This window comes from Austrofundulus limnaeus, unplaced genomic scaffold (genome assembly GCF_001266775.1).
Source record: "Austrofundulus limnaeus strain Quisiro unplaced genomic scaffold, Austrofundulus_limnaeus-1.0 Scaffold81, whole genome shotgun sequence".
In the NCBI taxonomy this organism is placed as follows: domain Eukaryota; kingdom Metazoa; phylum Chordata; class Actinopteri; order Cyprinodontiformes; family Rivulidae; genus Austrofundulus; species Austrofundulus limnaeus.
Window position 1 is genome coordinate 1,184,145 of NW_013952483.1, and position 12,085 is coordinate 1,196,229.

The 12,085-nt window shown below is 38.6% G+C and overlaps 1 protein-coding gene across 1 annotated transcript in view; it reads left to right on the forward strand.

Moving 5' to 3' along the window:
- The window catches only part of LOC106519732 (SH3 domain-containing RING finger protein 3), a 115,534-nt gene that overhangs the window by 79,908 nt on the left and 23,541 nt on the right, over positions 1-12,085 (forward strand). Inside the window, exon 3 of the mRNA XM_014011517.1 lies at positions 2,515-2,610. Within this exon, the coding sequence (XP_013866971.1) occupies positions 2,515-2,610 (96 nt within the window). The remainder of the gene's footprint in view (positions 1-2,514; positions 2,611-12,085) is intronic.

Below are 12,085 nucleotides of genomic sequence, written 5' to 3' on the forward strand. Positions count from 1 at the left end.
CTGTTGTGGGTATAAAAACCAAATAAATATATATATACATTCTGTTATGTTTTGTCACATTTTCAAAGAGCCACTGCAGAGGGACCAAAGAGCCACATGTGGCCCCAGAGCCGCAGGTTGCAGACCCCTGGCTTAAAGCATTCAGCATTAGGATTCATTATTCTCAGGAAAGACAATATTGGAGCTTTTAAGTTAAATGTTTTCTCTGTTCAAGTGTTGCTATAATGTTTTTGTGCTGAAGGCCTTCAACATGCAGCATGGTGACAATCTTGGATGTGAATGCAGAAAATGCTCAAAGCATTAGTCTCATTTATTTCTGAAATTATGGATCAAATAGAATGAAAAAAAAACTAAAGCCAGAAATTCTGTCCTTCAGTAAAACATATCCAGGTTGTTTTGTTATGAACTGTCACTTGTATTGTTCGTACTGTTTATCATTTGTTATAGCTTTTTAAACTGACTCATCTTTGCTGAACTGAGACCTTCACTCTCACTGTCTCTGCACTCTAAAGGTTTCCTGCAGCAACAGAAAGAAAAAAGTTATTACATTTTCTTTTCTGAATTATTGTCATCATTGCAGTCGTTCTAAGACAAGTCAGATCCAGATGAACAAGATAATGATAATGATCAATATGTCACATAATTTCACGTCTTAGGGTTAAGCTAATCAACAAGTCTATGACCGACGATTGCATTAAACCATAAACGCACACAGAGACACATGGCGTGCTTTATTTGTGTTGTCATGCAGAACCAGTGAGTGTGATATTGTTTTCTCGGTGTGAGAGGTAATTACTCAGTATGACTAATATTCAGCCATTTAACAGCATTATAGCTGCCATCCTGTAATGGCCTAAACTAAGACCTTGATGTGAGGAGAGAAGCAGCAGTGTGTGGGTGAGGGTTGTGAACAACAACAACAACAACAACAGCAAAGTGATTGTCCAGAGTAATAATTGAGGCAAGATAATTCATACTTTTAACTTCAAGATATGATGCTGCATYTTTGTGATATCTACAGTAAATAATAGTTTAGAATTCACTGTTTTCAAATGAGAATCTTTACTGCAGCGTTGTTCAGGGGTGTATAAAGTACTTGAAAAAAAAGCTAAATAAAAGTAAAAATACAGAAAATCACTTCATTAAAAATAATTGCACTGATAAGAACAGTACTTAAGTAAAAGTCATAAAACTGTTCACAATACTCTGGAAAGTAACAGTAAAAATACACTCTAAGAAATTAATTGTTGTATTAACAGTCTTTGTTCCATCGGTGGGCAAAAGTGTTGTGGTTTCTGCCTTTAAACATTTCCAGACATTTTCAGACGCTACCAGGAACTTTCTTTTTTAACCACGGTGTCTGACAACTTCCTCCGGTTCTTACCTTTAGCTTGACACCCTTACAAAACATAAAAATATCAAAAGGCTTTTAAGGAATTTCATTTATGAACTGGTTCCACTAAAGTAAATGTAAATCAGTTTTCTCAAGTCAGTGAAGTAAATTTAACACTTCATATTTTAGAGTGAGTAAACAACTCCTTACATGTTCCAGTCATATTTTGTAACAAATATGTAACTTGTTTTGCTCTGATGTCCAAACCAAATTGTGGAAATAGTCACGTAGGTCTGTTACAAGCAGACATTTGCCACTACCAGCTTTTAAAATCTGTTGTGACCAAAGATCATTTTTCTACGTTTATTCTAATGACAGTCCACAACTTGTAAAGTCCATCTGTTGGACACCATTTTATGCATTTATATTTAGGTATCTACTGTGCAAATACTGATTTTGTTTGTAATTTGGTATGTCTGTGTGTCTATAGTGTATAATAATGTGATGTGATGTTAGATATCTGTGTGTTTTTTATGTTCTGCAGAACAGGAACCTGCTGTAAAACAGCAGATATTTAATTTTTTTAGCATGAAACAACGTGTTTCATTTTTAAGAAGTATATGTATATTTTTTATGTTTTAAATGTAACAAAATAAAATCAAATGTGATGAAATGCTAAAAAAAATACTTGGTAAGATTACAGACCCTCAGCAAATTTCGTTAAGTGTTGTAATGATGTAAATGTATTTCATTACTACACACCTCTGGCATTGTTCCACAGTAATCATCCTTCCTCTCATTTTATGTTTTTATAGACTTAAAAATATCCAACTTTTTTTCAAGTTTTTCAATCAATGTGTGTTTTACTAATACTTTGTCCTAACTGAAACATTTAACCTTTTCATAAGAACATAATTTAGCCTGTGAAAAATCGGATGGACTGTGAAATGTGCTTTGATATAGTTCTAATCAGTACACTGGTATAAAAATATTACATTTTATTGCATGCATTCATTCATAAATTGCACATTTTTTACACCCAGATAAGATAAGATGTCTTCTTGCAGTGGTTCAAAAATAACCAAGCTGTCTATTATTTGTGGAAACACCATGTTCCCGCAGTGTAAAGTGTGTCTGTGTGTATAGATATGTGTAGTTTCACTCATTTCCTCTCTTTCCAGGATGAGGTGCTGACAGTAATCAGGCGAGTAGATGAGAACTGGGCAGAAGGCATGCTGGGAGACAAGATTGGCATCTTCCCTATTCTCTATGTGGAGGTAAACTGACACACCAACAAAAGAACAGCTRAGGCAACTGTAACGTTTCAACGATACATTTATAATCCTTTAGTTTATATGATTTTTTGGGGCAAAAGAAAAAAAACCAACATTATTTTTGTCTCATTTTATCAGGATTTTCTTGTACAGTAATTCATAGAAATAGAAAAGAAAAAAATTGTATAGGTCTTCTGGACGGGTTCTTCTCTAATGAAACGTTTCGTCTCTCCTCCAAGAGACTTCTTCAGTCTGAGAGTTTCAGGCAAAATTCAGGCTTTTAAGCCCTGCCTCCATGTGACTGATACTCACATCACATGGCTATCGTTGACACCTAATTAACACCTATTGTTAACAGGGGGTGGAGTGATACTGGCAATAGCAGCACTGTAGGAGGGGGACAACTGAAAACGGAGGCCATGTGATGTGAGTATCAGTCACATGGAGGCAGGGCTTAAAAGCCTGAATTTTGCCTGAAACTCTCAGACTGAAGAAGTCTGTTGGAGGAGAGACGAAACGTTTCATTAGAGAAGAACCCGTTCAGAAGACCTACACAATTTTTTTTTTCTTTTTGATTTTTTACCTGGATTACTGAGATGCATCAGGACATAGAAATAGAAGCTCACTAATTCAAATTGGTTTGACAAAAATAGTTTTAGCACAAAATCCATCAATGAAAAAAAAACTAAACACTGACAACAGAAAATGTTCCCTTACATCAATTTAATTCACTTCCAGTATTGAGTGTGTAAGTATAATGAGAACTTTACCAAAATCTCAGATCGCGTCAAAGTTCCTCATGATGCTTCCCTATCAGGCTGTGAAAATGTAGCATCAAAAGCTGAAACATTATAAACTATTCAACCTGTTATTAGCTCAAGAAATGACAAAAACATGAGCTATGCTGTCTTAGTAAATGGGGAGGGGAAAAAAATGACCTAAAAATGTTACCTTCTCTCATCAAGCCCTGCCTGTCAAAAATGAAATATAGTTTACTTTAATCCGTGTGTAACTGAATAATTATCTTGGAACGGTTTAAGCAGGATCCCATTTAAGCTCTTAGGCAGTATTAAAAAAGGCACTAGTGAAAAATAGGTTTGCTTTTTTTTCTCTCCCCACACAACTATGTAAGCCTACTGATTCTTTTATGGCTCTGTCAGAAAAAAAAMMWKRAAWWAAAMCYTYMRRARKKRAARRAAAMYYMRRWWAARKKRAAAAWKKTTTTAAARGATTCYTTTGTCCTAGTGAAGTTGGTGAAATGTGATTTGTGCTATGGAGGAATTTATTAGGATATGAGCTTTGTTTATCTTACATTTTGCGKTTTTTTTACTTAGAGGAACATGAGACAAACAGGACACCACCACAGCCAGAAGGTGTGCTTTGGTGTTACTTCATCTGTCTGTTCATGTCCCAGTTTTTTTAGAACCAACTCTGCTGGTGCATATATCCCTTTATCTGTCAGGTCAGAGTGAAGAGAGAAATCAATTGTCAGGTCACAAATCAGGTGCAGCAATCTCAACTGTGGTCCTAGTATTATTGTGTGAATGCTGTTTTTTATAACTTTTATATCCATAAAAATCCTTATTTTCTTTTTTTTTTCTCAAATCTTTTTTCTCATTGACTTCTGCTTCAGCGTACTGGCTCAGTTTTTGTCATACACTACTTCTATTTTTTTTACTTCCAATTTGCTATTTTTAGCTTTTAGACAACATATTTTGCGTTAAATGAACTTTGCAGGTTCTACTCAGTATTTTATCTAAACTTCTGAAAAAATCACCACTGGGATGCAGATAAGACAAATGAATATCAAGGCAGAAAGAACAGGTGGACAGAGATTCATTTGTTGGTCAGAATTATGTCAAAGGAGACATAATGCAAAATTCAGTTGTTTAGCCATTAAGTGTATTTTGTTGTGTACTTGGAAAAAAATCGGTGAAATTGCTCTATATCATCATACCTGCAAAATTACAGAAAATCTGTATAAATTACGGACAATTCATACAACTTGACATGTATGGAATTGCCAAATAAGTTAGGGACTTATCAGTTACAATTTCATCATCCTCTGGCTCCAATATGTAAGGCTGGCTGGACATGTCATCTGTTGACATATTTTAAATAATTTGTAAAGAAAACGTTTCTGTGCCTCTATATAGTCGTAAACCCCTCTGTCAACCTGGAATGGACTGGTCTAGAAACGGGGCGCAGCATGTGAAGCGCCTCGTTTTCATTTAAAGAGACAGGCACAAAAGGAGTTTGTTTAAGACACACCTCAAAAAAAAGTGAAAGAGGGGCTTGTGGAGTTACAATAAGGATGAAATCAGACCAGAGTAATGCAGTTCCACTTTATATAGAGCCCAACTGAATGATTTAAATGTGAAAAAATAAGTATTTAAAAGCATGATATATATCTTTTAAGTGGAAAAAAAATAAAAGCCAGAACTCTGATATTGTCACCCAAGTTGTCCTTCCAGACCCAATTCATTACACACTGCACTTACACTCAGCTTGAAGTCAAGAGACAGTGAGAAGCATTTGTGATATCAAGAGTTATTTCTTTTTCTGGTGATTTATTACCCCTATAACATATTTTCAACAACAAAATCTTACTTAAACAATATGGGAAACTACAGACAGACAGAAATAAAATCCCAGTTGCCTTTCCAAGATCCTTTAATCTGACAGTCGTCTCACCACACTCATTTTCTCAATCTGTCTGGGCTTGCAGCCTACTCAGATTGGGAATCTAGGCCACCCAATCATGGATCCCTGACATTAGCTTGTTGACCAAACCACTCTCTTAGTGGGCGTCATGATTAAGCCTAGACTCAGCAAGGTTGGGACAAACACACAGATACACAGGGGATCCCATTAGATGGGGATATATCAATAATTTAAACCTCTCTATCATTCAGACACAGCAGGGGTTTGGGGGATCTGTGCGAGTATATGCATGTGTGTGTGTTTGCAGCAAGAGGCTAATGAGGGAACCCAGCTGGAACCTCTGCTGATTGTGTGCGTGTGTGAATGTGTAGGTGTGTGTGGTTACAAAATACCCTGGTAATGCTCGTGTTAATATTTTACAGCCTTGGGAAAATGACAAAGAATGTTAGTGAGGTAAGCGGCAATTTGGAGACTGTTTGCTGAGCTGTGTCAGTCTCAGAATAGTTCTAGCTAACATAAAACAAGGAAGTGTGTTTGAGGGTAGCTGCTTCTGCAGACAGTGAAAAGATGCCACAGCAGATTTACAACTTTGTGATGGATTCTTGCCAGTGTGGAAGTAGTTACAGTGAATGTTTATTTACTTTGACACTATAAAATGAGCATGGACTGGTCCTGGAAAAGCCAAATATATCTTCTCATTCTAGCTGGATTCTCAAGAACTATATTTTGAAAACAAGCATTTTTATTTTATTTTATTTTATTTTTTTTACTATTTTGTCTACAGCTTTAAAAGAAAAGTTCTGCTCTTCATGTTTTGGCACAGAAGTGTACCTATTAAACAGTTGTGCTTTATTCACAGCTACAGTCAGATCCAGTGGCGGGCTGTGCATTTGACACCTAGGCCTTTGATAGCCTATATGCCACGGACATCCGGTCCAGCACTTGGTGCCACTCCGATCACTTCCAGTTCGCAGTCAACACAGTGTCAGTGAAAGATTTTTTTCACCCAACAACGACTCTTAATGATCTCCATAGTACAGAATTAGCATATTACATGTATCAACATTAACACAGGAGATGTACAGGTCCAGCTAAGTGGGGAAAAAAAAATCACTCCAAAGTGGATTAAAGCCATAAAAACGAAGGAAAGAAGTTCGTGTTTATGGATCCAGAATTTTGCCTTTTTCACTATTCCTTGGCTGCTTGTTCTGTGAATTTTTCACGTAGAGCTGTGACACTTRTATTGTTGGAAAGAGCAGAGTCTGGGCTTTAAATCGATGGGCTGCTTGTATGGTTTGGATTGTTTTCCCCGATGTAGATGAACTGAAAATGTAAAGATTATCAAGCGGAGGTTCTGCAGCCAGTCTTGCCAACTTAGCGACTTTGTCACTAGATCTAACGACTTTTCAGACCCCTCTAGCGACTTTTTTTTTCCAAAAAGCGACTAGCTACAAATCTAGCGACTTTTCCCGGTGTTTTTAGAGACTTTTAGGAGCTTTAGTGACGGCATTTTCCAAGCACTTTTTTCCTTCCCTCCTCCTTTCCTCTGCAAGCAGTGAGCAGCGCGGTGAGCCCCTCCCCCTTCCTAAAGCCGTCCGAGTCACTGAAGCCTCGTGCGGCACCCCAACCCCTACCCCCACCCCTGGCTGAAGTCAGATGAGATGAACCCATGTTTTATACCAGTAGAGCACAGATGCTCTAACTTTTGTGACTTTTTCACGGACTAGTTCTAGGAGCTTACGCAAAAAACAAAGCAGGAAGCAGGAAGTGGAAGGGATGTGCGTGGCAAAAATTTTACCGGAAATACGTCATTAATGACCGTGGCATATAGACAATTGAGAGAGAATGGACCTGCCGGAGATTTTTTTTTTTTTTGGTGGTGGGGTGTGTGTGTGTGTGTGGGGGGGGGGTGGTAAAAACTCCAACACATAGGCACCAAATTGCGGGGGCCAAAGGTAGACCCACACCACTTTGGCGCCTCTCACAATGGGTACCTCCAGATTGGAATAAGGTCCAGCCCTTCTTAAGATCTGTTCTGGAGCTCATGCTATACATTCAGGTGAGTCCAACTATTTGTAGTCAGTAAACAGTACCTCTCAACCCTGCACACAAGCTCAGGCTCCTACTCCACCAGAGAAGTGACATTCCATGTCCTAAGAGCCAGTATTGGTGAGCCAGGTTCAGAGCTCCAAGTCCCTACCTTTGGCTATTGCCCATGATGTCATGCATCAAACCCCTCCTTCAGGTGGTGGGCTCACAGGAAGGCAAACCCATGTTACTCGTTTGGGCTGAGCCCAGCCAGGCCCCATAGGTGCAGACCAGGCCACCAGACGTTCGCCAACGAGCCCGTCCCCCAGGCCTGGCTCCAGGGTGGGGCCCCGGTGACACCCGCTGGGCAAGAGACACTTCCTTCATTTTGCATGTCCGTATGAGTGTTTTGAACCACTCTTTTTCTAACCTGTCATCTAGGAACAATCTGCCATGGGATACCATACCAGGGGCATTTCCATTGCCCCAGACAGCATATCTTCTAGGACCATTCAGGCAGACAAACACCTCCACCACGATAAAGTGATGATTTAACAGAAGAGGTCCAAATATTTTTTTCTTAAATGATACATATAACCAATGCTAAGATAATAAATTGTATAACTATATGTTTTGTTAATGTACCTAAAATACACGAAGCTTTAAAAGCTTTTGCAATACTTTGTAAGAGCTTTTCTCCTCTTCATCCTAACTGTAGACAAAGAAAAGAAGAATAAGATGAGAGAAAATCAAATTACCTAGCTTCAGGCAATCTACAATTGAATTTGAGATGACTTTAATTTAGTCTTGAGTGTAGGTGGATTTATTGAGTGTGAACTTGGTGTGAGTTGGGTTCACGGTGTCTCGTGTGAAGGCATAGCTGTGTTTGTTGAGCTCAAATACATCTCATCTGCCCTCTGATAGACTGGTGTTTGAGTGGGTGTAGCGAGTGGTTTGGATTCGTGTTGTTTAAGTTTAGAAATTCTGGGAAGAAGGGAGGTCAGTGTAGGTGGTTTTGTGTTCAGTGCCTGTGGCTTTTGGGCAGGTCAGACTTTGATTCATGCTGCTTGGAGATCAGCTTTGGACATGCTGTTTTATTTGGGCACTGTCATTTAGAAATAGCAAAAATAACTGTCTGGGGGAGACTGGTAGCACTGTTTGCTCATCTCATTCGATGAGAGATTACCTTGAATATATTTTTTTTTCTCATGAGAAAGCACCGCCAAGTGAAGTTCACACGCATTCATGTCATTTCCAGCATGATCGAGCACATTTAGTAAGGAAATTGAGACAGTACTGATTAGTGCAAAATTGTGTATGAGTGTGCTTTTGAGGGAGTATTGTGTGACATAAATCCTCTAGATGCCTTCATGGACTCAAATAGCATGTGCATAGGTGACCTAGTGTGTATTGCTTCACTGACCTTTTAATCATGTGTGTGAGTGTGTGTGTATTTGTTTATGTCTGTCTTTTTGTCCGCCTCTTGAGAGTTTAGAACTGGATTATATCTGCAGCATCAATCCATCATGCTCATTAGCATATGATTTGGCTTCAATTAGCATATATATTAATATGGAAATACAACATTGCCAACACTGAACCAAGACAAGGCAGCCCTATATGCTGTTTCTCACTATATATATATATATATATATATATATATATATATATATATAAAATCTCGCGCACACACACACACATGTTTGTTTCCTGACCCCGTGGGGACCTTCCATTGAATTCCATTCATGTTTTTTTTTTACTTTATAGCGTAACCCTGACCAAATACTCTAAAATTAACCTCACAGGTACCTACCTGACCCTAAAACTAACCTAAACCTTGGTCCTAAATCTAACCCCACACCTGTAACATGCATTTGGACTCACTGAATTACCTCTTCCAAGTTTTGCAGAAGCCTGATAATCACCCATTTATTCAAATCAGGTGTGTTGGACCAGAGAAACAAGTAAAATAAGCAGGGCTGCAGTCATCAAGGACTAGGATTGCCCACCCCTTACCATAGCCTAACCCAGACCCCTTACACTAAACCTGACCTCACAGGTATGCCTGTCCCTAAAACTAACCTAAACTCAATTCACAACATAGTCCTAAACTTAATCCCTGGCCCCTCAACTGCATTTCCCCTTTTGGGGACTAGGCTTAGGTCCCCATAAGTACCAGTTGGTCCCCACAAGTAGGTGTGTATGCCAAAAATGGTCCCCACATAGCAGGGAATACCCGCCCGCACACAAACAATTCCTGACTTTATTTTCTGGGATATTTCAGGAATTTGAGGTTTCATTAAGCAGATAGGATTGCAAGGTAAAATTTGATCAGGTGCTGAAGCCAGTCATGGGTGTTAGTAGATATTTTGCTTAAATTGTTAGTATTATATGTGCTTATAATAAGAAAATACTGTATAAAATTAAATTCAATTAAAACAGTTACCAGTACTTTAAATCGGCACTTTAACATACAGAGTTTTACATACAAAACAATTTTAATATTCAGTGCATATATATTTAATTTGTGTAAAATCTTGTCTTCTGGGAATGTGGGTTGCAGTGGCTGCTAGTGGTGATAGTATTTGTAGAGTGGGCTAACAAATATGTAATATGTAGACATATAAAAAAATCGCTGCAGACTGGATTTCAACAACAACTTGTTGAGTTCAAGCTGTGACTTCAAACAGCAAACACAAAATGCAGAAAAGAGATTTGATAGCTATTACGCTGAAACCAGGTCGCAGAAAAACTTCCTGGATTTGAATATCCTTTGGTCTTTTTGCCTCAAACCTCTCCACTTCCTTTTTTTTACCCCAAAGATATTAAAGAAAACAAGTGAGAAATTAAACAATCCACCTTGTTTATGTTAATTTTGCTCGCCATCGTAGTCAGTCTACAATAAACATATTAGCCGTCGCTGGTGGGATGTGAGATTTAAGTAGCACAGGACTTAGTAGAGCTAGGCGGTATGACCCAAATGCTATATCACGGTATTTTCAACAATTACACTGGTTTCACGGTATTTGACTGTATTTTTTTCCTCACAGCTCAGCTGATAATAAAATGTACAAATTTTGCTTATTGAATTTTTTTCTTTTACTGTATGACTGTTTCCCTCCTCTTGTACATCTTTTCTTCTTTGCCTGGTTGTAGACAGTAATCATGCATTTAAGTCCGATCGTGAAGGATTGAGAAAAAAATCATTATCTGGTCTATCGTTATGTGTTAATATAACTTAAAAGGACGACTCACCTTGCACACCAGTCAACTTCGCTACACTACAAAACTACTTCCCCCCGGGCTTTTCTCAAAAGAAGCATGCTAGAGTCTCCATGCAATAACGTCTCCATTATAACGTAGTGCGTTAAATCTAACCGTGCAYGTCACTGAAGAGTTGTTTACTATTCAGCAATGGTGAAAACGGGATGGTTTTTTTTTACGTCAGACCATATAAGCAGCTGAAACACACCACCCGCCTCCAGTTGTTCCAATAATAATGTTAGCATGCTAATGCGCTTAGCGGTGCTGCAAGGAAACGTGTCCCCAGGGAAACAGTTCACTGGCGGCCATGACGAAACGTTCCGCACGTCTTCAGGCTATTTACACCGGTATTCAGAAAAGTCATATCATGACAAAAATAAAAACCGGTTTTCGGTACAAAACGGTATACCACCCAGCACTAGTATGAGCATTAATGCAAAAACTATGTGCAAGATGGTGAACATAATGAGAAAATTGTCATGATTTGCTCCTTTAAAGTTACTTAACATAAAACCCCCAAGCTTTGGATTATCTGAGTGCAATTAAAGTGCTCACACCCAAGCTTTTGATTATCTGAGTGCAATTAAAGTGCTCACAGACACAAGCATGCAATGCAAAGAAACCTACCAATGTAACTTCCTGGTTGATCATGTTTGAGTGGCCCATCCTCATTTCTCTGCAACTGTGTCAATGTCACCACTGTTTATGAAACTGCTGTGAAATGACAGAAGTCATTCTGACTCCATCAAGAACCATTTGTGTTGCAGGTATTTGAGGAGAAACTCACTAACCCCCAGAGCGTTGTTGYTGCAAGGCGGCGGTGTTAATGACTGCGCCATCACACAGCCCCAAAGCTTGATCCAATAAGTCGAATATGTTTTTAGTGCTGAGGGTACAMGAGCAGTTGCATACCCAGATTATTAACTTCCTAACCTCGTTTTAAAAGATTTGTTTATTCCATTCATATGCAAACTGATCTGTGTTCCCTTCTGCCAAATGTTTCAAAACTTAATTACCAGCCATCAWTAAATCACATTTCTCATTAAGACCCGTCAAATCAAAATAACTGTGTGAGCTGTGGTGCTTTAATGTAGGGTTGTTGTTATTTTCTTCTTTTTTTTCCCCACTCAAGTCTATTATTAGGGGGTGTAACGCTACACTAAAATCTTTGTTGGGTATGTACCTCAGATTTCAAGTCACAGTTCCTTTTTCCTCTGCTATCACTATAGTTGACTAAGAAATCATGGCACGCTTGAGTCCTGGAGCTTTGGTCTCTCTGTGGACTTCATGCCTGATTGTTGTGGTCTTGCTTTGTGTGCTACCTTTTAAAGGTTTCATGCCAGAGTGTAGAATTCTACATATAAATGTGTACAGTTTTAAAGGGAACGTATGCAAAACCCACTTTTTAGGTGGTAAATGCATTTTGTTGTGTACTTGGAAGTTTATGCCGATGCCTGTCAGGTCCTTGTACGACCGGTGTCAGAGTCTGGTTCGCATTGCCGGCAGTAAGTCGGGCTCGTTT